Source organism: Rhinopithecus roxellana, chromosome 3, assembly GCF_007565055.1.
Source record: "Rhinopithecus roxellana isolate Shanxi Qingling chromosome 3, ASM756505v1, whole genome shotgun sequence".
NCBI classification, from domain to species: Eukaryota; Metazoa; Chordata; class Mammalia; order Primates; family Cercopithecidae; genus Rhinopithecus; species Rhinopithecus roxellana.
The window spans coordinates 32,935,837-32,961,121 of record NC_044551.1 but is presented as its reverse complement, the minus strand read 5'-3'; the positions used below and the strand labels follow the sequence as shown (position 1 = coordinate 32,961,121).

The following is a 25,285-nucleotide window of genomic DNA, read 5'->3' as shown; positions in this document are numbered from 1 at the left end:
ATGATGGTTAAGTGCTATAAGGTACAAATACAGACTCCTAAGAGAGCTTAAAACTGGGGGACTCAGCCAAGTCTGAAGAATCAGGGAAACATTTAAAATTTTAAATGAGAATGATCAGGAGAGGGGAAAGCATATTGAAAATTCCATGTGGGGATAAAATATCAGAAGCTGTAGGGAGGGCAAATAGGGAAAGTAGGTTAGGTCTGAGATCCATTTTTGAGAAACTAAACCTGGAAATTTTCCATAGGTTGTTTACTCTTTGAGATGTGGTTCCACTGCAGTTTCTTAATCATGGGCTAACAGAACTCATTGTCCATAAAATGGTAGCATTTAGAGCAGTGTTTTGGGTGATGATGGCGTTACTGTTATGATAGCGGTCGTTAAGTACTTGCTCTGCATCAAGTTCAGTGCTAAGCACTTTGTATGATCTCTTTTAATGCTCTTAACAGCCATGGGAGGGCACTAGTATTATTAATTTTACTTAACACGTTTGGGAAACTGAGACCATCCTTTAAGGATTTGGTCGTGGCCAACGTTAGGTTTTTATCCGCAGCTTTTGGATCTCCAAGTAGCTGACACAAGGGGTCCTCACCACTGTTTTTTTCTTACTGTTTAGTCAGTGCTAATCTCCCCTCCACACTGGACTTCAGAGGTGGAGAGAAATTCTCCTGCTATTTGAGCATGTAATAGAATACCTGCTTCAATTGAAACAAATTGACGACATTACTCAAAGGCAAATTGAAAAGCCAGATCTATGCTAAATCCCAAGGGTAAGTTAGTTGGCATGTGCAGTGATATATGGGAAGGTGCTTTTCTGGGTTAAGATAAAAAGTCCTGGTATCACGTCACACTATCAGGCACCCCATCTCAAACTCCCTGTGCCAGCCCTGCAACTTGAAATACTCAGTGGACAGAAATGAAACTTTATAGAAATTAGGTGGTCATCATTCTTATCAGATGAATATGATGCCATCAGCATGATTTTAGCATCCTCGAAAAAAAGAGATTTACCTGGAGGGACACAAGAGAAAGTCTGAGGCATGGATTGCGGGACTGTGGCTTTTCTACCGGTCTGCCGTGGGCAAGTCGGCTGGGAGATGACCTAGTAATTAAAATCGTGCTTAAACGTATGCTGCCGGTCAGTTATAACAGAAGCACTAACATGGGTAACCAGAGAAAGAAAAGAAAAGAAAAAAGCGAAACACAAAAGTAACACTCTTGAGCCCACAGGGTGCAGAAATAGATCTGAATGGACTGAGTGCCTATCTGAACACTAAGCATGAAAGCAGAACCCAAGTACTAATATATTTTTATTCCAATCTGTGAAATTAATCAATATTTTATATGCGAACATATGCTCCTGTGTTGCTGGCTTATTTAATTGACAGTTGCAATCAGCAGGACACCAGTTGTTCAAACCCACATTTTTCATCCACAGTTCTGGGGAGAAATGCAGCAGGAGACCCAGGGAACAGGGACATAGACAGTGTCAGATTTGAGGCCTCTTCTCAACCCTTCAGTTTCTTTCATCGACCTTGGGGCAAAGTAATAAAAATTTCAAGATAGTGCATATGTTGAATATGAACAGAGAGAGATGTACTTGGGCTGCCATTTATAAGAATGATGATTAAAATGAACATGGTTGGTACAAATTGAGATACTTAATTCTTTATTTTGTGTGTGTGTGTGTATTTCTCTTTTGAGCATAGCTGGAGAAGCCAACAGACACTGAGCACCTACTATGTGCTAGGCCTGAGGCAAATGCCGTTGGGTGTATTATCCGTGGGTTGGTGGGTGAAGGGGATATATCCCAGCCAGTTCCAATGTATTGGATCATTTCTTGATAGAGGAGGAAAATATATCTTTGGTCTTTCTTTGCCAAAATCTTCTGGCGGGATCATCAAACCAGCTGTGCTTTTCCAGTAAGTATTATGTGCAACAAATCTATAAAGTCAAACCTCATATTCCTCTACCTTTTAACTTTGGCAGAATCCTAGAAACTCTCCTTGATTTGGTTAACTAAAGGCCTGTGGAATCCAATCCTTGCTGTTTAAAAGAAAAAGAAAGTTGGGGGAAAGTGTTAAGGTACTATTTTAGGATAGTCTATTTGTTAGTAAATTTTATTATTTTCATGATATGTGCAACATTCTATAGTGAAGACCATTGGAATGGACAATGTCCAGATTAAAAATGAAAGTTAAAAGGAACTGCCCAATACTTTAAAAATGTTTCTCATAGTGTTGCTATCATTTGTATTAGCTGTTCATACTCAGTGTGTGTTTAGCAGCCCAACATGTAACAATAGAAAAGCTTCTAAGCCTGGAAGTTTGGCAGCATTTTCGATGTTCCTGTGTTTAAATTGGCACCTGTGCTATTATATTAGGATGCAATTTTCTGAACTTGGAAATAGAAGAAGGTGGAGAGAGATTTTACTATAATTCATATGAGGGTCTGAGTCTTAGGGGGAAAATAACTACTTGGAAATAGAGTAGTAATATTCTGTAAAGTTAATAAATATCCACCCTCTATCTTGGGGATAAGAAATTGCACAACTTAAGATTTTATGGGACTTTGGCTGTATTTGTATGATTGAAGTGAATATTTTAGCCAAACTGAACAGAAATTTCAGATAAACACCAAATTGAAGGGTAGTTTGGGTGTTTTAAATATTTGACTATATCGATCAACATGGATTCTCAAAGTCTCAAGTCCAGTTGAATCCCCGAGATTCAGCTATGTCATTTGTAAAGTGGAATGAGGAATATGGTCTGCTTGCCTACTGCTCAAGGTTGATATTAAGAATACTTAAGATAATGTATGGTAAAGCCCTTTAAAAACTTAACAATGCTAGTTAATTGTCAGGTATGAGTTGAGTGCAGAGTACTGTCTACCCAGTTTGTAAATGAATGAGGTACCTGTCTGCAAGGGATGCATTGACTAGTTGGGGTGATTTGCCTATGTATATACATGCCCAGATATATATAAAACACATGCATATATCAAGATAAGAGTTCAAGAAAAAGTGCAGTAAATAATAAATGGGAAAGATAGGAAGAGTTTGCTAAAGGGTTAGTGCTTTGTAGACAGATAGAAAGAGACACCTTTATGCAAAAGATGGATCTTTTTGGCAAGTAACTATTTGGGTGGTGGAAGTAAGTGGTATATCCTTCATAAAAAATATGCTGGGAACATGCAAAGGCTGTTTGGAGACAGTGGATTTGGGAAGCTGGTCATTACCATCTTTCTTTTCTTCTTCCCTATTTTCCTTCTCCTTCTCCTACAGCAACTTCTCTTCTTCCTCCTCCTCTTTATCAACTCACAATTTTTGCCCACTCTGTACTGAACTCTTCACATAGATTAACTCATTCAAACCTTACAACAATCCTATAAGGAGGCCTGTTTTATAACTATTATCCTCAGTTAAAGTGGTAGAAACTGAGGCTTTCAAAAAGTGAAGTAATTTGCCCAAGCTGGTAAATGGTGAAGCTGAAATGTGGGCTAGCTGAGGCCCCCTGAATCCAGAGCTGGTGCTCTTAACTGCTGCTGAGGCTGAAAATGAGACTGGAAAGGGAGAATGGGCCAGAATCGTGAGAGTGGACTTGATCCTGCTGGCTAAGTTTTGAAAGCTGGTATCTGAGGAAGGTTAATCTGGGTTTTGATAGGTAGACTGGACTTTGCATATAACTAATAATTATGTAGTAGAAATGAATCACAAACAGGCAACTGTAAGTATTTGTTCTTTGATGTCCAGACAGAACAGCCTAGACCCCAAAGAGTAATTTTTGAGGAAGTTGAGTCAGTACATCATGGAGTTGAGATGAAAGTGAACTTCCCACTCTTCTTTTCATGGCTTATGTGGGCAAAGTCAATGATACATATTCCTTTGCTTATGACATCACAGATCATCACCACGGAAACATCTGTGCTGTAACAAACGCTGGATTGCAGTGTCACTGAATGTGTCAGGGAGGAGAGGAAACTGGCTCAAAATGATAAGGCCTGAATAATGAAAGCTCACCGAAATACGTTAGCAATGGCAGCTTCGGTTGTGGAGAGAAATATAAGCAGAACTATTCTGAAAAGCACAAAGCAGGACTTGTGCATTATTAAAGGTTGGGCAAGGTTGGTTTCAAAATGCTGCTCACATTCAAAACATGGTTTTCTTAAAAAGTCACTATCTATGCTGTCTTACGTGATGACAATAAAAATCCTTCAGGAACAGGGAGCTCATCTCCCAAACGGCATATAGAAAATCTTCTGCATAGCAAAGAAAGGCCAACTGGGGGACTTCCATATGTTTTGAGAGAAGACGTAAAGATCAGGAGCAAAATTGGCCATGATTGTGTTTGTTGTTTGGTAAGTCAGTGACAGTATTAGTTCTATGATTGCAGAAGTTAATAATTAATCAGTAAAAGATGAATCTGAGCCCTCCAAGGATTTATGTAAGTTGCACAATGGTAGATCATGAACTGAATCCAGCCTTCGGCCATATTTTGGTTTGGGTTGCATGGCACCTTAAGAAATTATGTATTAGGCCAGGTGCGGTGGCTCACGCCTGTAATCCCAGCACTTTGGGAGGCCAAGGCAGGTGGATCACCTGAAGTCGGGAGTTCAAGACCAGCCTGACCAACATGGAGAAACCCCATCTCCACTAAAAATACAAAATTAGCCAGGCATGATGGCACATGCCTGTAATCACAGCTACTAGGGAGGCTGAGGCAAGAGAATCGCTCGAACCCAGGAGGCGGAGGTTGCGGTGAGCCGAGATCGTGCCATTGCACTCCAGCCTGGGCAAAAAGAGCGAAATTCCATCTCAAAAAAAAAAAAAAAAGAAAGAAAGAAATTATGTATTAGTTGCTGGCAATTAAAAATAGAGATTTTATATGAAAACCTGGATTTACAAATGTCTTTTATAATTAGAAGAGCTTGTAGTGCTGGATCCACATTCTCAAATGGCAACAGGTAGGGCAAACTCAGAAACCATTTAACCATTTTACTTTTGGATGAAGCACATACTCTACATTTAGCCACAATCCCCACCAATCCCATTGCATTGCCTCATCCCATTTCATTGACTTACCTTCCTGCCTAGCCCTGTGAGCATTTGATTTTGTGATCCTCATTGGAGGGATTAGAAATTAATTGTTGTTCTTAGCACAGTTCCTAGTCTATGGAGGGCACCCCGTATATTGCAGCTCTGATTAGTCTTTATCAGTTATAGGCTGAGTTATGAAAACTTGATCCTGAGATCAGTGGTATCCAATTGAACTTCCTGTGATGATGGAAGTGTCCTGTCTCTGTGCTGTCCAATATGATAGCTACTAGCCACTATAACTATTGACTACTTGAAATGTGGCTGGTATGACTGTGGAAATAATTTGTATTTCATATTAATTAATTGAAAATTAAATGTAAATAGCTGCATATAGCTAGTAGCTACTGTAATGGGCAAAGCAAAAGCAGATTAAGTAATGGGATCAAACATCCAGTCAGCTGTCCTCATTTAGGATAGAATGTAGAGGATAGACAGCAGGGCTGTGTGTGTGAACTTGCCTATCTTACAAGAGATGACTTATAGTAGGCTTCATCATCTAGGGTCATCTACTTCCAAAGCGGGAACCACTCCTTACTACCTGGCTAGAATTCTTGTCAATTTCAGGAGCCTGAAACATGTGTTTTACCAAATGTTTATGTGCACATTCATGGCCATAAGCATAAGTCATCTTAAGCTTACATGGGAAGTCTGACTGTTCTCTGTCCCCTGAATGTTGAGTTAAGGGACTATTTAAGTATAATAACTATACTTGTGAGTGAGAAAAGCCTAAATTATTTGATGAGCTGCTTGACTCCTACATTCACGACAGCATAGAGCCAAGAGCCAGTGTGAGTGAGGGTACTATGAGAAGGAAGCCTATGGAATCCTGCTAGACTGCTGGAGGGATCTTCTCTTCTTAGGGCCAAGGGCGCACAGGTTGCCATCTCTTGAGGTTTCCATCGTGGACACACTGAGCACATCTAATGATTATATTGCTGTAAACCAGCCCACAAGAGGGATTCTAAAAGATCCTTCTCTCATGCAACTTTTTCTTTCATTCACACCTTGTTTGCCTGGGAAATTTGTCACTGGCCCTCTCCACCGTGCCTGGTAGTCAGAGCCCTCCCTTTGTCTTTGTCATAGAGTTGAAACCCAGAGCCATCTACCAAGCTCTGGCTTATTGGCAACTCACTGGCCTTTTTCCTGAAACCTGCCTGCCATAAGCCAACTTTTCCAGCTGATCACTAAGTGACTTCACTGCTTCTAGGGATATATGCATGGAGGACAAAACAAAAGTCTGCCTTTTTCACTCCAGTTGAAGCTCGAATTATAGCTTCTGCCTCCACAGCCCTATCCCTGCCCCAGAAAACAAAACAAAACAAAACAAAAAACAAAAAAAAACCCCAAAACAAAACAAAACATGCTTCCTTAAAAACATAGAAATCTTAATGAAAATGATAGAAACAGTGTTGTTGCTAATTTTGTTAAGTGATGACTAATACCGATCCTCTTGTGATAGAAAAAAAAGAAGAAAACACACATGAATATCTTCTGCTTGGATCATTCATCCAATTGGAATTATACATCATCTAATCTTACAGTCAAATTCTGCTAAGAGGATACCATGTCTTTTTTATCTTTGTGGGCAAACATCAGTGTAAGCCCCTATTATAGTAGTGAATTGAATGATTCCTAGAATTCAATAGGAAGAGAAAGACAAAACCCTCTAACAAAAAAAGTAGATTGTACATGTTTTAAAATTTCTTCTTAGCAAAATTCATATCAAAAATGTTTCCTAGAAAAAGACCAAGGTAATATGAACTGAGAGTAACTAATGAAATGTTAAATTATCTACATGCATCTATGTTTTTATTGCTGAATTTGGTCCTGCCTTCAGACATAAGGAGGCTAAAAATTCATATTCAGATAAGGAAAGGCAAACCTTGGCGAACAGATGGAGCAGAGTTCAGCATAAAGGTTTAATCCTATCAGGCCGATTCCTGTATGGCCATCTGGATAATCCGGCACACACATTCAAGGCCTGTTAAAAATACGACTCCAGCCAAGATTAACGTCACAGATTTTCCACTAGACTTGCTCATATTTGACTTTATGATTTTCCAGGCCCAGGAAGATTGCTTGTGAATAAAGACTTGAATAGTCCTTGAAGAAGCAGTTGCATATTTTTTTAACCTGAAAATTGTTTCTCCTTTTCACAACATTGGGTGTCCATTTTTGGAAGGTTATTTTCATTTCCTTTTTTCCCCTTGGCTTTCATTTCCCAAACTTTTCTTACAACAGGACAATAAGGAGAAATGGACTAAAAATAATTTTGTGCACAAAAGTTCTCCTTGTCAGGAAGAAGAGAGTTATTTACTTATTGTATAATCAGAGGCAAGTGGATTTACTATTGTTGCAACAAATATCACAATTGGATCCATGAATAATTCATTTTGAAAATTCTCTTACCCTCCATGACAATTTTTCCCCATTGCTTTGCAATGGAGTGACTGACAATCATAGAATAAGAGCGGGGGAAAAAACCCAAAGAACTGATGACAATATTTGCCTTTGACTGCTCTAGGATTAATATTTTGTACATTTTAATTTTGGATTTGGCAGATCAAACGTGAGGTGGAAAACAGTGTAGTCACACTTTGAGTTATAAAATTCTGAGCTGCAGTGTAGTTAACAAACAATTTTTGCATATTATGAAACAATGCTATGTTGTGTGTCATTAAATCCAAAAGCCTTCAACAAGTCTTTCAAGTGCAATTCAGAAGTTACAGGTACATCAAAATGTCAAGATTTCTTACTGCTAAATTGTCAAATAACCCTGTGTAATGAACCTGCACACAGTTCCGGATCTCTGACAGACAAACTCAGGAATCCAAAAGCGCTTGCCCTGGAATGCTTTGAATTAGAGTTGTTGCACCAGCATTTTTGTCCTTCCCTTGCTCAGGTGCTATGTCCATTGATTGTTGAGAAATTTTGCTGATTCAGAATAAAATAAGAAAGCTGCAAAATAGGAAGAGAATATAATTTGGGCTTAGTCTATAATTAGCAAATGGCATAAATTGGAACTTAGACACTATTTTGCTAAGTTTAGGTACATCTAGATATTCACCACTAAGCTAACACTGCCTTAATGTAGATGGACATTGGAGTTACATTTCCAAATAGTGCCTGTGAATTTTTCCTTTTCTTCTTTTCTGTGAGAGCCATTAATACTGTCAAAGCAAAGGGCATTCTTGCCAAATGAAGTCACTTTGGAATAAAGAATGAAAAACACTTGAAATTCTCAGTCTCCTCATTTAATATTTAATAGGTTTAATTGCATCTAGTATGGAGAAATCTCTATATCATGGGTTACATTTCTCCTTAAAGTGACAAACATCACACACACACACACACACACACACACACACACACACACACGACTCTTTTTCATATATAATACATGAATCTTTGCCAAGTACTATCTAGATTTGCTAGCGGACAGGGCAATAAGTGCAGACAAATAACAAAATGAAATAAAAACCCTAATAAACAATAAAATGCTTAACTGCATTTGTTTACAATAAAATGCTTACTGCAATTACTGAAGAAAATAAAGTAAGGCAGAAGCAAATCCCCAGTAACACAAGTTAAAGCAACAGCATACGTGTTATAAAGGCTGCTACACCTTGCGTGAGGAAGCTGTCAAATTTGTTTGTTTGTTTATTGGTTGAGTTTATTTGTTTATTTGGAGTTAGCATTCTGAAAGTGAAGTTTGTATACTCTGGTACCAGAGTTCAGGTCAGGCATTCTAACTGCTTCTGGTTTCTAAAGCATGCGGTTGGAGAATGGATAAACAAAGAATAGATTTGTCTCCTGTGCATGGTGAAAATACCATGCACAGGAGAAATGCCTCCTGTGCATGGTCCAGTCTTCCAGCTGGAAGAAAATCTTCTGTTTGTCCCCTTCCTGTCCAGTAGCTGCTAGTTTCAGGATCAAAGAAGGCATCAAGAAGGCAGGTTGTAGTGCTGAGGAGCTGTGAGCAGGAAGGTCATCATTCACTCAAAAACAAACAAACAAACAAAAACGCAGACACACACACCAGCAAAAACAAGCATTCAGATCTGTGCACTGAGTCCAAGTGGAATATTTTGTGCCCTCAATAGTCTTTCAAACAGTTTCTCCCAAGTACAACATCACCAAAATTAAGGAGATAAAAGGGAGAAAAGCCTGAGTTTTACGAGGTCACAAGTATCCCGTAGAAATGAGCTAAGCTCATGGGTTTTATGTTTTCTGCCAAGTCTCAAAAATTTGGGACAATAACATTAAAGTCAATTCCTCATTTCTGAAAATTTTCCCATTAATATTCATTCCAGGCAAATGAGATCCTTAAAAAAACATTCTACTTCGGAGGGACTGTTGCCAGTTCCACCTACTCAGTACATTTAGCTGGATATGTTAGCAAGCAGCTAAACTGGGAGTTCTTAGGAAAGTCTTACAATAAACTACATAATCTGAACTGATGAGAGTATAGGGTATTCTCATAAATAAACTCTGGTTAATGGGGAGCTGATGATAATAATTATTATAGCAGCAACTAGCATACTATGTGGTGCACAGTAAAACAACAAAACACAAGTAGGCATTTTCCATGTATTTTGCTGGAATTCTATGAGGTGAGTGCCCATGTGGAAACTACAGCTTAAAGAAGGTAAGAGACTGTTTTGAGGCTGCAGTGAGTGCTAAATGTGGAATTTGAACAACTGGAGCTTTTGCCCATTTTCAAATATAGTCATACTCCAAATGTTAAAATCAACTTAACATAATTTCCCATTTCTGTCTTTACTCAGAAGCCAGTAAAGGTGAATGCCAGCATTTTCACCTCCATCGTAAGCGTCAGTGGTCTGCTTTGTAGAAATGCTCATTAATAGAGAGTTCTGGTTAATAGAATTCTGGAAAAGGACAGAATGCATGTTTTCATATGCCATATGTAATGGGAATGGAAAAGAACCTTATATCACCTTGAGATTTAGATTTAGATAAGAACATTTCTAAATTTGCACGTTTTATCAACTGATGGAGTGTTGTTTCTCCGGTGTATTTAGATACAGGAATGGAGAAAAAAGCCAAACAATATATCTCGAATTAGTCTTTCATAATGTCGCATTCATTGTCACAAAAGCCTCATTTTGGGGATAAGATATGATAAATGCTGAACCTGGGTCATCTATATGGCTACCCCAAACAAGTGAGGTATTGATCACAGCACAGAGATTTCAGAAGGAAAAATAAGAGCAGCCCTAGGGCCCTGCTGATAGCTGCACACACCACTAATTCACCTCAATGGGCAGGCACCTCTGAGCTCAATTAACCCTTATTCCCAAGGCCACCCATAAACCCTGAGGTAAACATGGCTCTCCTGGCCCTTGCTTTCTATCAATGAAATAGATCATTTCTATTGGAGGCTGAAGTGCGATTCCAGCTTATAAATTCACCTTGCTAATAAAGAGACTGATGCTCCCAGTGCTAGTGTGCAGGCACTTCAATCATGTAACACTTATTCTGTAAATCAGGAAATTTTAAACTACCGAGGGCATCTGTGATTTCTTCTGCCTTCTGTGGCTATTGGAAGGAAATATAAATGCTCAGGAGATAGAGCAGGTGATAGCAAATGTCCCCTGGTGCAATTGTCTGCACATAGCACGTTGTTAAATACGTACTGGAGCTGAACGATTTCTTTCTTTCTTTCTTTTTTTATTCTTCCCTCTCTTTTCCTTCTCACCATGACCATTGTTCAAGAAGCAAATTGGAAATCTGGTAATTAGGCCCTGACTCATGGTGTAGTATTAGAGTCCTGAGCCAAAGTTCAACACCCTGAAATGAAATTTAAACCAATTAATCTGTTAGATTTTTATCGCTTGTCCGTGTTTTCTCAGCAATTCCCCCAGCACGTGGCCTTTGATCAACTCTCATACAAACGCTAAAATGTGTGCCTGCTGCTAGCAAGATGGGAATGACATTAACATGGTACTCATAAAACAATCAGAGCAGAGAAGCCCTCAAACAGGCAGGGCATAGTAATATTTAATAAAAGCACACACATAATCTTCAGAATTAGCATTTTGTGCCTTGCATTACCTTTGGGAGAAGAGCTTTTATTTGTGGAGTGATCATTATTATAACAAAGAAGAGCTACCTAATAATTTCCACTTTAACTCTGCAATGTGCCATGAGCATTTCAGAGCCATTATGCTAAACTGTGGTAGGGTAATCATGTTATTGTCATAGTTTGAAGGAAGGAAAATCTCCTCTACTTTCGTAGCTGGTGAGGGGTGGGGGAAGGGATTTAAAAAAAGAGGCAAACCCCACCCCCAAACCTAAACTTTTATTTTTAATGAGTTTGAAAACCAGAAATTGGCTCACTGGCCTTGCAGATACTTAAGATTGTGAAAATTCATTGGGGAGGAAGAAAGAATCTTGTATTAATTAAATCAAAAATGTGCTGGTAAAAGTGGTTTTGTATTCAAATATCACCCCCACATTCCATAATATTTTCTTGGAGATAGAGTTGTATTAATTATCACATCCCTGTGCTGAATTGAACTCTTTCATAAATCTTTTCACAGTCAAATTCCACTGAATCCATCCACTGTGACTATTAAAAGTCATTTTCCCCTGTCTTCTCTCTGTTTCTCTCTGGGTATCCCAAATGTAAGAAACAAGTCCTGGGCTGCTTTGGATGTTGTCTGAGCTTTCTCAGAGAAAACATATCCAAAATGAGGAGAGAAGAGGAGGCTCAGGGTCAGCACAGCTGTTTTGTTTGTTGTTTGTTTTATTTTGCTTTTTTAAAATGTAATTTTGCTCTAAAAAGTACAACTGTTCTCTCTCATAGAATTAAATGTTCTGCTACTTAATTTTTTATTATTACATAGTACCTTAATTTGTACACATTGAAAACGTTTAAATCATACAGATATATAGGGAATAAATGTTAATAGTCCTCCTTTTCTGTCAACCACAGTCTAGTCCTTTTTATAAGGACTCTCTGGGGAAAGTTATGCATATCCTTCCTTCCAGGCCTTTGTCCATCACACCTGTTCGCATATAACTGCATGCATACACATACTAGTGCATATACAGGTTCATATATATTATTTAAAAATAAACTTAATTACACTGTTCTTTAGTTTGCAAATTGTTTTTTTTTCACTTGCTAACCTATTTTGAAATCTTTCCATATAAGTTTATAGAATTGTTTCATGGATTTTAATGACACTCCTAGTATTCTATAGTATGAATATACCATAATTTCTTTAACCACTCCCCTATTGGGAGCACCTAGACATCTGAATTTTTTGCTGTCAATACTGCAGTGAACATTTGGGTGCCTATAGTTTTAGCCACAATTGCAAGTATTTCCAGGTCTGCTTTTAGCCTGGCAGGTGTGTCATGAGTAGGGTTACAATGTAAAATAGCAGCCCATGAGTTAAAGCCAGCCCACAAACATTTTGTTTGGCCTACGCATTAAAAAAATACTGAACTCGTTTCCAACATTTAAAGATTGAAAAATTTGATATGAAAATGTGGCTTCCTGGCTTCTTTGGAAAGATCACCAGAAACCCAGATGACACTAGGCCTGCATTTTTATGGGGCCACCAAAGGCTGAAGCTGAGCAGTGCTGCCACCTCTCCCTGGGGCATGTACAATTCACCAGCACTTCCTGTTGCATTATAGATGTTGAAGGTCAGTGGCCATTCATGTCATGCTTATTCTGACAGCCTGAGCTGCTGCATTCATTTGTATGTCTTGCCTTGGTCTACATGAGTCTGTGAATTCTTAACAATAGCTCTTGGGCCTGATTCTCTTTTCCTGGTCACAGTGTTTTCTACTTTGCATTATTGACATTTTGGGGTTCTTCATTTATGGGGACTATCCCATGCATTCATGCATCATTGGATACTTAGCATTCTTTTATTTATTTATTTAATTTTTTTTAAGAGACAGAGTCTCGCTCCGTCACCCAGGCTGGAGTACAGTGGTGCAATCATAGCTCACTGCAGCCTTGAATTCCTGGGCTCAAGCAATCCTTCTGCCTCAGCCTCCCCAGTAGCTAGGATGACAGGCTTGCACCTGGCTAGTTTTTAAAAAAACCTTTCATAGATACAGTCTTACTGTGTTTCCTGGGCCAGTCTTGAACTCTTGGTCACAAGAGATCCTCTCACCTTGGCCTCCCAAAGTGCTGGGTTTATAGGTGTGAGCCACTACACCTGGTTTGACCTCCAGTTACTAAATGCTACTAGTTTCCCCTCCTCATCCTCTCTCTCTGGGATAGCTCATGATTCCTTTACATGTTTTTTCAAATTCACCAGTGGGGAGGTGCCACAGAGCTTCCCCTCAAGACTAACATTTATAACAAATGTATAGGAGGAGTTTTGGAACCCTTAGAGGTCTAAACTTAGAAAGGTCTGAATGACTTACCTGCTCTAAGAATAGCACATAGTCTCGAAGCAGGGATGGTAGACAGTGCTGAGTGTAGAGGTAGGATAGACTGAGGGGTGTGTCATTCTTCCTGGGGTACTTCCCTCAAGGCTTTCTCTAAAACTGAGAGGACGTTGTCAAATATTGTTTCCTCACCTGGTTATCTCTGGAAGCTTGATGCTCTTTCTTGCCTCTGAGGCATTGATGTATAGCTTTGCTTCTGGAAAATTGCTCACAGTATTTGAAAACATTGCAACTTTCCTTGGGAAGTGTTTGAAAGCACATACACACACATGCACGTACACCCATGTGACTTCTGTATCCTACGTATAACAAGTGGAAAAAAGAGGGAAGGGGTCAAGTTCAAAACTAGCAGGTCTTGGTCATGCTATTTTAGGGCCTTTCCTGTAGGAGGGTTTCTCAAAGATGCAGAAACACCCCCTTCCACCTCCGTTTGTGCAATGATGAGAAAGCCTGCAGGAGACCATATTTAGCTGAAGAAATATGCATGTGTGATTAAAAACAAAACCAGAAATTCCAAAGCTAAAACTGATAATAAACACTAAGACCATTTTGCAATCTGTGTGGGTAATCTCAGGGTCAGCAATTAATGACCCCATTGGATTCCATACTTTGACTCAGGCAGGACTCTCAAGACCAATTCAGTTAAACCAATATCCTCTTCTTCTTAGAAGAAGTACTAGGGGTATTGTAACACCTTTTGTACTCCATTCCAGCAACTAAGTAGACTGAGTTATAATTTAAGAATTGATATTTGGGGACATTAACAAAATGTTTCCAAACTGCGAATATTTTTAGAACTTTAGTTGTTAAATATAGTTTATTTCTCTTGTAACTTGCTTCAAATCATACATCATATTCTATCACTAGTTTGGGAGTACTTAAATCATGGATTTAAACATTTTTTACTTTTAAAGGTCACTTTTGTTTAAGAAAAAGCCCTATGCTTGTGGAACACTGATCACAACCTCTATGTATGTTAAAAAATCAGACAAGAAATGTCAAGTCAAGTCATGAATCATTTACATCTTCTTGATTAATTATTTTGTTTTTGGGAGAAAGTAGAGGAGAGAAAAGTCATCTGAACTGCCCAGTTTTAGTTGTAAATGCATTGCTGTGAGTTCAGCCAACATGAAATGTTTAGTTTGGATATTTCCAAATTTCTCTGTGCAAATTTTTAAGATTAATTTGAATCAAAATCAAACCCATTCTATTTGTTTGTGTGGTGGCACGTGAGCAATGGTCCCACCGGGCTGGACTTAATATTTTCTTTCCTTCTTGCAAAAGTTAAAGCGTGACATTTTGCCAAATTTGACAGAGTCCAAATATTTTTTTGCCAGTTTTTTTCCCGTTAAAATTAACTAGTGCTCTCATTGGCTTCAATGCTCGGAAAGTCAGTCTTGGATACTTAATAAATTTTTTATTAAAGATGAAGGTCCTATTTTCTCTCCTTGAACAGTATCTCCCTTACTTTAGGATTTTGCTTTCTTGTTGTTCATAAAAATAATCATGAGAACAGAAGCATGACATTGTAGAGTTAAAAGTCCTCAGTGGCACGAAGGTGCTCTCTGAGAGATTTTAAAAACCATCCAACAATGACATTTATGCCCAGCAATTCTGTTGAAAGTATGCCATGCTCATTAAACAAACCACCTCCAGTCTATTTGGAATCACAGTATTTGCAAATTATTTCCCATCTCCAAGGGCCATTTATAATGGAAAGAAAAGAGATATGAAATTTTGAAAAAGTCAATTCTAGGGTTTTATGCCTGGGAAAGACAGCAAAGCAAAGGTCATGGAAAACTCTGCGGTTGAGCCCTGACTCAGCTATTTGGTTACATAATTCACCCCGAGTGACCTGCATTCTTCGCATCTGTAAAATGGGATCTATGACATTTATTTGAAAAAAATCTTAATGATTTTTAATGAGACATGTTGCAATGTTAGTGTTTCAGACAGAAGGTGTGGAGCAAGAATCATTTCCTGCTCCAGGCTCCACTCTTTCTTAGCTTCCTATTGGATGGTAATGTTTATCTAAAAAAATGTAAGTTTTCTTTTCAGGAGGTATATTTAACTATGAAGCAATTCTGTAAGGTTTCCAATATATTCCAGAAAGTCACCCATTTTTAATAAAAAAACATCCTTAGCAATTCACAAATTAAAATTTGCTTTGTGTTTTAATAAAGTTTCAGGTTTGATAAAGATTTGGGTAAAATATATGTATCTGAATAGAAACAATGAAAAGAACGCTTTTAAAAACTGAAGTTGCACCCTGAAGTTTCAGGTCCTAATGTGGCTAGGAAATGCTGAGATCTTGAGGGACTTTCTGTTAGTGAAAAGATAAAAGATTTTTTTTTTTCCTTTTTCTCAAGTCTTCATCATTAAAGTTTGGTTCTAACAGCAGACTCCTTCTCTTTTTCATGTGTGTTGAAAAGCAGCTACTCCCTGTATCAAAGCCATCAGCCCGAGTGAAGGATGGACGACGGGAGGTGCGACTGTGATCATCATAGGGGACAATTTCTTTGATGGGTTACAGGTCATATTCGGTACCATGCTGGTCTGGAGTGAGGTAGGTGTTGTCTGAACATTAATATCTAATAGCTTGATCTACTTGAAGATACTGTCTATGCTTGAATTTCTAATAGAATGTGTAGACTTTAGTGGTGCCTCTCTGGGTGGGCCAGCTTCAGTCTACAGAATTTGGGGAAACTGGAAGAGATGGTTTGGGTTTACCAGGAGGCAACAGTTACTACTGGAATGACTTCCATTCTTTGGCCCATAAGCAATAGGAGAGCTTCTGTTTAGAAATTTGTCTTCTTGGGCTTGCCATGGTATGGAGGTCCTATTGTATGCTGGGAATTGAAGAGGAGATGCAAAGTTACAAGATGTATAGAAAAAGCCCATTCACACTTTAGCAAGGGTGTAATCTGTGGCTATTTTGTAGAAAGAGTACTGTAGCCTGATCTTCGAGGAACATCATTCAGTGGCAGCATAATCCAGGTGTAGGTGGTTCTTGACTTATTCGATGACTATTCACCAGAGAGAGTGATTTGCTGGGAGAACCTAGAAACCACCAAGGGTTTTTTCTAGCTCTAGGAATTTATAACTCTCAAGCATCTCTGTGTGTGACTGCAACCCCATGAAAATGACTAAGTTCTAATTGTGCAGTGCTGTCCAAGCACTGTGATTGTTCTTTTAACCTACCAGTTGACTTGTCTGGCAACCATCAGCATCAGCTCAAGATTACAAAACATGTGCATCCTGTTATATAGATGCCATAGCAAATCTGCCATTGTGTTCTCAGTTCTGAGCCCCAGTTTCTTAGCCAGCATGCTCCAAGAACCCTCTCTTTCACTTCACCAAAGTTTAGAATAAAAACAATGTTAGGGCTACGACGTACCATAGGGTTCATTCATCCCATTTGCTTTGTAAGCATGTAGTCATCCTAACTTACTGAGACTTACCGTATGCTAGGCAATGTGCTAAACCTTGAGATAGATCATCGCACCCTTCTTTCTACACTACGAGTAGATACTCTTAGCATATTTCTTTTCTTGATAAGGATACGGAGACTTCGAGACATATTTGTCTCATAGCCAGAGAGCAGCTGCCCAAAGCCTATAGAATGTGAGTGATTTGTATATGGCCACACAAAGATTTCCATTTCTAGCTGTGCTCCCATGACACTGGTTTAACCCATCTAGATATTTTCTTTGTGTTGTTTTCTCTCTAGAGGGGCCATACAAATGAGCAGAAAGTTAAGACTGTGATAGTTGGGTGTGTTTGTCTTTCCAGAACAGAGACTGTTCTTCTTTGTAAGCCTTCTGTGTATACTGCTTACTGCCAGTAACCCACTCAGACAAACCCCTTGCTAGCTCATGCTGCTGCCGCCTTGGTATTTTCTACGCAGCAAACAAGGGGTATGCATTGGATCATAGAATCAAAGTTCTCATAAAGCCGAATCAGAGATGAACTTCCCAGCCCACCCAACTAATTGTTAGGCAAGTTGGAATATTCCAGGTATGAAAGGTGGACTAAGTTCCCCTTGCCACCTGTACTCCATTTTTTGTTGAAACTGTTGGGTTGTAAATTAGAAGCATCAAATTCATGGCAAGATTTGCTGCCAGCCTGGAGTCTTCATCCTGCTGGAGACAGTAGTCTCATGAGGACAGCCTGTCTCAGGTCTTGTGGGCTGTGTCTTCCACCTTTTCCATCTTTCTTTCTGTTGCTTATCTCAGAAGTTGGGAGATGGGAAGAGTAAATATAATACGGACTCCTTGCTTCATGTCATTGCAGTCAAAGCGGAGCTCAAAATTGGCATTAAATATTACTGACCTTGTGAGAAGAAGGTGGTTTGGTCTGAAGTTTCCTGTAAAAACTTGTGCCTTCTTAACCCAAGTGTACTCCGTTGAATATGGAATAAGAACACATCAGGAAATCATTCATTTGCGCCTCTGCCTTGCGCTTAATCAAGGTCCCTCAGTTTTTTCTCACTTTCCTACTTTCTTGACCTGTTTTGGGAACAGCAAAGGGAGGTTAGCATGTAACTTGGATTTATCCAAATTGCTTTAAAGGATCTGTTTCTATATAACAAAATTGACAAAAGTCATGGGAAGGAAAAACCATTAATGCAATACCTTTGTCCTCCTCCCTCCTCTGTCCCTCCAGTGCCACTGCCTTGTGTGTGCCAGGAGCCCCTTTTCACTCTGTCCCAGGAGTTGGGGGGGTCCAGCCAGGACCTGAGGTGGAGGATGCTCCTTCGTTGTCCAGTCCCTGCTTTCAGACTTCTCTTGGTTGTAGCTATGTCATAAAACAACTATGACCCTGTCCTGGTGCAAATTGTTTCCTAAAACATTTGTGCAGATATTCTTTTAAAACAAGCAAATGCAACTGCATTAGCAGTTGGGTACCTGGGTGTGGACTTTAAATTGGGCTGTTATCATGACTGTCCTATGTTCAGAATAATGAGCCTTGTAGAAGTGAACCTTTTTTTGTAATATTCTAAACTATTTCTATATTTAGGTTTTCATACAGACTACTTGGCACACACAATTTTCTCTGCCTTTTCATTCAGGGAGAGAATTTGATACTGCCCCAAATCAAGAAATCCATTGTATAATGTGAGAATTGAGAAATAGCTCATACTTGCTAAGGGTTCATCATGTGTAGGCACTTTATGGGTATTGCTTTAAGCCTCACAATAGCCTTGTATTCAATACTCCTGTTAATTCTAATTTTGCATATGAGTAAACTGAGTTTCAGAGAGGTTAAAAAGCTTGCCCAAGGTTACACAGCCAGATAGGAATAGAGATTGGATTTGAACTATACCGTATTGTTTTTACGAAGGAAGGAAAAGTCCTAGTTAATAAAAGAGCATATGCAATCTTGAGAGAGGGAAGAATGACAGAAAGAGGAAAGAAAGAAAAAAAAAAGGAGAGGTTTCATAAGCCAGGTGGTATAGTAGTAGAAAGTAGTAATAGTAATTGTAGTAGTGATGAGCGTTGTTTTTAATCGAATAAAATTACATGAGTGCCTTTTATTTTTGTAGAAGCAGAAAAATATTAACCAAGTTTGAGGCCATTTGTCAAGGCCTGCATTGTACAGAATCAGAATTTGATCAGAGGACATCTAAGAAAAAGCTATAGAAAATGCAGAGTGTGACTAATATTAGCTAACATTCATTCACTGAACACTTAGTTCCTGCCAGGCAGTATGATAAATGTTTGGTAGCACCCTTGTGGGATTCTCACCATTGTGTATGATGTTGTTCTCATTTGATCATTCCTCTCATGATGAGGAAATTGAAGCTTGGTGAAGTTAAATAAGTGGTTCAGTTATCAAGTGGTAGAGAGATGGGACTTGAACCCAAACAGTCCAACCCCAGGGCTTACCTTCTTAACCTTCCATAATTTAGCCTATACCACCATTTTTATCCTAGGGTGTTATCAGATCAGGGTGATAGGCTCACATTGCCATGATGTCTTGTGCTGGGGGTGCCTTAACTGTTGCTGTTACTTTCCAAGGTCAGGTAGAATTGGCATGTACAGACTCAGAGAGGTAAGAGGGCTTCCCTTCATCTTCCAGTTGTATATGTTTGTGATTGGTGCCACTGGATTCTAGGTAGAATTTATCTTTATGAAGTAAAGGATACATGCCTGTGCTAGGGCAAGACAATTAACCTGTTTAGACTCATCTTTAGAGCTGGATCCCTGTCCATCCAAAGTCTTTGCCCCAGACCACATGATCTTGAGGTTTATGCCATCTCTAAGATCCAGGACTTCTAATTTTAAGTAGACTTTTATCACTTCTGCATTTCCTTGCTGTATAGCCCAACACACCCAGGAAGCAGGCTGCCAGGCTAGGACAAGTAGATAACATTTTAGATTAGCAGCTAATGCCATTATTTAGAGTCTTTTTTTATCTAAAGAATTCTTTAAAGAGCCAGAGAAAATCAGGCTGGCTTAATTTAGTCCCCTACCAACCCAGTCTTCTGCAAATGAGTAGTTCAGTTCAACTCATGGATCGCCCCCTGAGGGGTGGGAAGAAGAAAGGGGCACTTCATTGCTCCTAACTCAGCTCTGCCTTCTGTGAGCCCCCAAGTTCACATGGCTTTCTTGTGAATTTGGTTTGCCCCCTTCCTCTTTCTTTATTGTTTCTTGCCCTTTCTCCTCTCCCTCTTTTTAGAAAGTAAATTATTTTAGTATTATTCTTGTGCTCCTTGCCCTGTCCTACTCTACAAGTCTTTAAAAAAATGTTTTAGTGTTTTATATACAAATCTAGGAAAACTAGCAGGGTTGATGTGTGATAATGTTTAATGTGGGTTGAGATTTTTTTCTTGACCAGAGCCGCGCTTGATTGTTTTGCTTTTCTACCAACAAGTGATTTGGAGCAGGGAGGGGCTCCTGCTTCTGATTTGTAGAACTAATTGTTATTTTAATATCTCCTCTGAATTCCTCCAGTTTCTAAACAGTGAGCACTGGTTGGCTTGCCTGCTGGGTGTCTAGCACTGGGATAGGTACCATTGGTAATTAAAGTCGGGCTTTGTGGGATCTGGTGTTTTATTTGGAAAGATGACTTGCTTCCATGAAGCAAATTAGAGAGTTACATAATGTATTTATATAATCTAGTATTAAATTGGTAGTTTACAATTCCAGGCAAAGTTCTAGAAGGCAGAGAGTGGTATAGTCAGAAGTAGATTGTTTGAATGACCAATCAATTTCCTCTTATGTATGGATGCAGCTCTGTGCTAGGTACGTTAGGCTCTCATGACCCTTTTATTTTATCACAGAATTTATACAACTTAAAGTATTTAAGCTGTCAATTAAAAAAAAAAAAAGGACAATGGTGGGTTTAGTGGGGAGCAGAGAATAATATTCCAGGCAAGTGTTGAGATTGCATGGGTTAGCAGTGGATAAGCAACCATTTGAGAGACTTGGGTATTGATGATCCTTCCATTGCCCAATCAGAGGATCTAGATTTAGTCATTGTTGGTCGCTGGACCTCAGTTTCTCATCTGAAAATGAAGGGCTTAGTCTATATCCTCTTTGAAATCAGTGCTACAATTCTAGTGATTCCTTTTTTTTTTTTTTTTTTTTTTTTTTTTGAGACAGAATCTTGCTCTGTTGCTCAGGCTGGAGTGCAGTGGCATGGTCTCAGCTCACTGCAACCTCCACCTTCCAGGTTCAAGCGATTCTCCTGCCTCAGCCTCCCATGTAGCTGGGACTACAGGCGCGTGCCACCACACCCAGCTAATTTTTGTATTTTTAGTAGAGACGGGATTTCACCGTGCTGGCCAGGCTGGTTTCAAACTGCTGACATCGTGATCCGCCTGCCTCGGCCTCCCGAAGTGCTAGGATTACAGGCATGAGCCACCGCACCCAGCCTAGTGATTCCTTTTAACTAGAGTTTATTCCGCTGAGAATCCCCCCACAGTCAGAAGGGGACAGTGGTGGCATGTGGAAACTGCTCCTTTTCTTCCACTATTGTTCTTTTCTTTCAGAGCACACTTACAATACACAGATGTGATGTCTATTTGCAAAAGGATTCTTTGAACTTCATCAAAACAATTTAATTGGCCACAAAACTAGATCTCCCTATTGATATGTCTTTAGCCAATATTTTTACTCTCTATGCTTCAGATTTTGGTATCCGATCTAAATCAGAGACTTATGCCACAATGTTGGCCAAATTCATCTTCTAGATAGTGCTATGGAAGACTAGTTCTTCAGGATATTAATAGATACCCCTTAGGAGATGAGAGAGGGAGATTTTTCTTGGTAAGTTTGGGGAACGTTGAGTCAAACAAATTCTACTGGTCTTTCTTCTAGGGCTTTGCACAACGTTTGAGGTACTAGCATGCACCACGAATACTTAGATGCAGTATTCAGCATGTCCCAAACTTTTGTGAAGGCAGAACTCTTCCCCCCCCCCCACCCCCCAAGGATCACCTTACAGGGAGATATATTGGTGATGGCTGAAGTGCATTTTGATTTCATGTTAATGGAGCCAAGTCATGAAATTCAATCACAAAGTGGTTGGACTGGGATAGATGTGAGAAAACCATCTGAAATATTTGCAGAGTATCATTCAGATTAGACCAGGAATGTTTAGAGCCATTATTCTTTAAAGCTGCAAGGCTTTGAACAAAATTTCCCTCATATTTTGCATCTGGTTTTAGTCAGTACACACTTGGCATTAGATGCTATATGATTTTGCAGGGCAGCTATATTTAAAGATTGCCAGTACCACTTAGTTCAGATGGGAGAAGCCAAAGTTTCCTCGTGTATGAAGCAATTAGTCTCACACAGGTTCTCCTCATTGTCTTTATCTAGCTGCATGCTTTCTTCAGCTACATTCCCAGACATAGGGAATGAAGTCAAAAGAAACCTCTGGTGGAGACCTGTGGGTGAATATAGTTGGGTAAATGGTGGTTTAGGGGCTGAGAAGCAATTTTGCCACTTAAGTCAAAAAATTGGAAAACCAAGTGGTAAATGCAGTCCTTGATTTATTTCTTTCATCCTATCTATCTCTACTTTCCGTTCTCCTTTGTACACATAGCTCAGAGGAATGATTGTCAATAAACAAGAGGATTGGCTTCTCTATGATATTCAATAGTGGATGACTAAGATGCATACATGTATTCCGCCGGAAGTTTCCCAGACCTTTTTGCCCGGCCTTGACTCTTACTGAACCGCATGTAGAGTCACCACATTTTAAGGGCCTTGAGAAACCTTTTTTCAGTCAAGTACAGCTTTCTTATTTTGTGAGGAAAAAGAGACTTCACAGTGGTAGGGTGACTTGTCCTGGGAGCATATTATCTACTTAATGCTGGGCTCAGAGCCCAGTTCTCTTGACATCCAACTTCACCCCCATTCAGCTTTTGGTTGTACCAGATTTTCTCATGAATTTCCATGGGCTTTTAACGTACTCCCAGAAATTTACCAAACCTTCCTAAATTTTATACGTGATTGCCCTAGCACTCTAAAGACTTATATATACCAGCTTGTATGTGAGATACAGCTCCACTAAAATAATAAAGAAAATTAAGATGGAGAAAGACATTATGTCACACATTACCTCTTTCAAAATGTCATGATAGAAATGTAATACGATGTAAATAGTTGTGTCCATTTATTTTACATATATGGACGCTTCCATGTGTAAATTTAATTCAAAGTTGATTAAATGCATGGATTTAAAATGACCCATAGTTGCCTATTTTTTTCTAAATGTTTCATGTCCTATATTTAACCCGTGTTTATTGACCATCTATTATATAGAAGGTGCTTTATGCAAAATTACAAACTTTATTTGTTAAAAAATTTAAAAGCAGTCTGGATTAGTTGCATTAAACTTTGAATATGACTTTGAAGAACAACTTTCAAGCCCAAGTAATTTTATGAGAAATCATTTCTAAATGAGCCAGCATATTAAAAAAAAAAAGATAAAAATGGTCTAATGGCCTTTTTAATATAGTTACATAGTTACATAGTTAGAGCCATGCTCACTTTATTCCTAAGATGCCTTAGTCTACATTTTTATTTTTGATGACTGAGGCACTTGAAATCTATTTTCTATGTTGATAATTATGAAATAGTTAAAAAGGACTTTAAGATGACATTTTCAGCTATTTACGGTGTGCTCAGGAGGTACATGTGTCTGTAACTTGAAAATAGGAACCACTGAAGTGTGATGAATTTCTAATTTTCATATGAATCAATGACAGAATTCACACGTGGCTGCAGTCATGTGACTTTTACGAAGAAAATGAATATTTATGGATATCTGGATAGTGCTGTATTCCTTTCCTGCTGATTGTTGATCACTGGGATGGCTCCCTGATACCCTGAACTAAATAAAGCCTTCTACCTTATACAACTTTTACTGGCTTTCTCTTTTCTAAAGGCACAACTTCTTAGTTTGGGATTCAAGCCCACCACCTTGACTCCAATCTTTCTTTTCAACATCCTCACCCACCATTCATCTTAATTTATGTTCTATTCCATTGACTTGTTAGCTGCTCCTTGTACCTACAGTGACTTTTCTCCCTGTCTTGCTGATGCCATTGCTCCCCACGGGATCCTTTTCCCTCCTTTCTGTGGTCATATCCCTCTGCCCTTTAAGATCCTATGAAATACCACCGTTTTCTCTGAAATCTTCCCATATGACTCAGGTATAGAATATTTTCTCTTCTGTCTGAATTCTTATGTTGTCTTATTTCTACCATACTATGTTCCTTATACATCTCCATCTTTAATTATTGTATTTAAGGGCATACCCTCTTCCTTGAAGGTAGGATCCAGGATAAATTCAGCTTAATTTTCTGTGATGCCCAGCACAGAGCTTTGCACATCTGAGGCATTAGTGAAAATCTGTTGAGTGACATTACTTCCTCATTCATTCATTCATTCATTCATTCAAAGAAGTGCTCCCTAATAGCAACTGTTGTAGTTGACGATGCTTGAAAGTGTCAGTGCTGGATAGATTGTGGTCCAGGTTTTGCTAATGCTTGTATGGGTAGTAGTTCATATTTAGATGTAATTGTTGTGTAATAAGTATGCACATAAGAGTCTTAATGTATAACTATTGGTGATGGTGAACATTGAGTAGTAATAGAAGTAACACATGTTGACTGATTGATACAAGTGATGCCTTTTCCTACACTGGTTACAGGAATTGTGTCAATTAATCCTTGTAATAAACTATCAGATAACAACTCCCATCCTACTCCCTCCCTCATCCTACTCTCTCCCCCATCCTACTCTCTCCCCCTTTCCCCAGTAAGGAAACTGAAGGTCACAGAGGTTGAGTGAATTTCCAAAGGTCCCACAGCTGATTATTGGCAAAGCTTGGATTTGAATCAAAGTCCACCTGACTCCATAGCCATCTCTTAACTCTCTAATATGAATGTGATAAAACTCATTTATCCAGAGATGTGTTATAATAACCTCAACTCTCCAAAATTCAGCATGAAACCAGAAGCAAGCCAAAAAAGTAAATAAAATAAAAAGCTTTGGGTTAATGAGAACAATACTTCTTCACAAACTGTGTTATCTGTTTTCCTAGGTCACAGCAAAATAGAAGGCCCAGACTAGAGGCAGATCATGTATGGAGGCGGGCTATTGGATACAGGCTCAGTGACAGCTGATGGCCTGATGTCTAGGGAAGAAATGGAAAGCCTAAAAAGCAAACACAGAACTATATTACTGTGCAGTTCATTAATGATGGTGGCCCTGAGTAATCAAAAAAAAAAAA

The 25,285-nt window shown here is 39.0% G+C and overlaps 1 protein-coding gene across 13 annotated transcripts in view; it reads left to right on the top strand.

Annotated features, from left to right (window-relative positions):
• The window catches only part of EBF1 (EBF transcription factor 1), a 408,048-nt gene that overhangs the window by 289,523 nt on the left and 93,240 nt on the right, over positions 1–25,285 (top strand). For 7 of the 13 annotated variants that reach the window (XM_030927380.1, XM_010372552.2, XM_030927386.1 and 4 more), the window contains exon 9: positions 15,970–16,100. In XM_030927380.1, coding sequence (XP_030783240.1) covers positions 15,970–16,100 — 131 coding nt within the window. Of the gene's footprint in view, positions 1–15,966; positions 16,101–25,285 lie in introns of all 13 variants that reach the window. The other 6 variants (XM_030927378.1, XM_030927379.1, XM_030927381.1 and 3 more) reach the window with 1 other exon arrangement.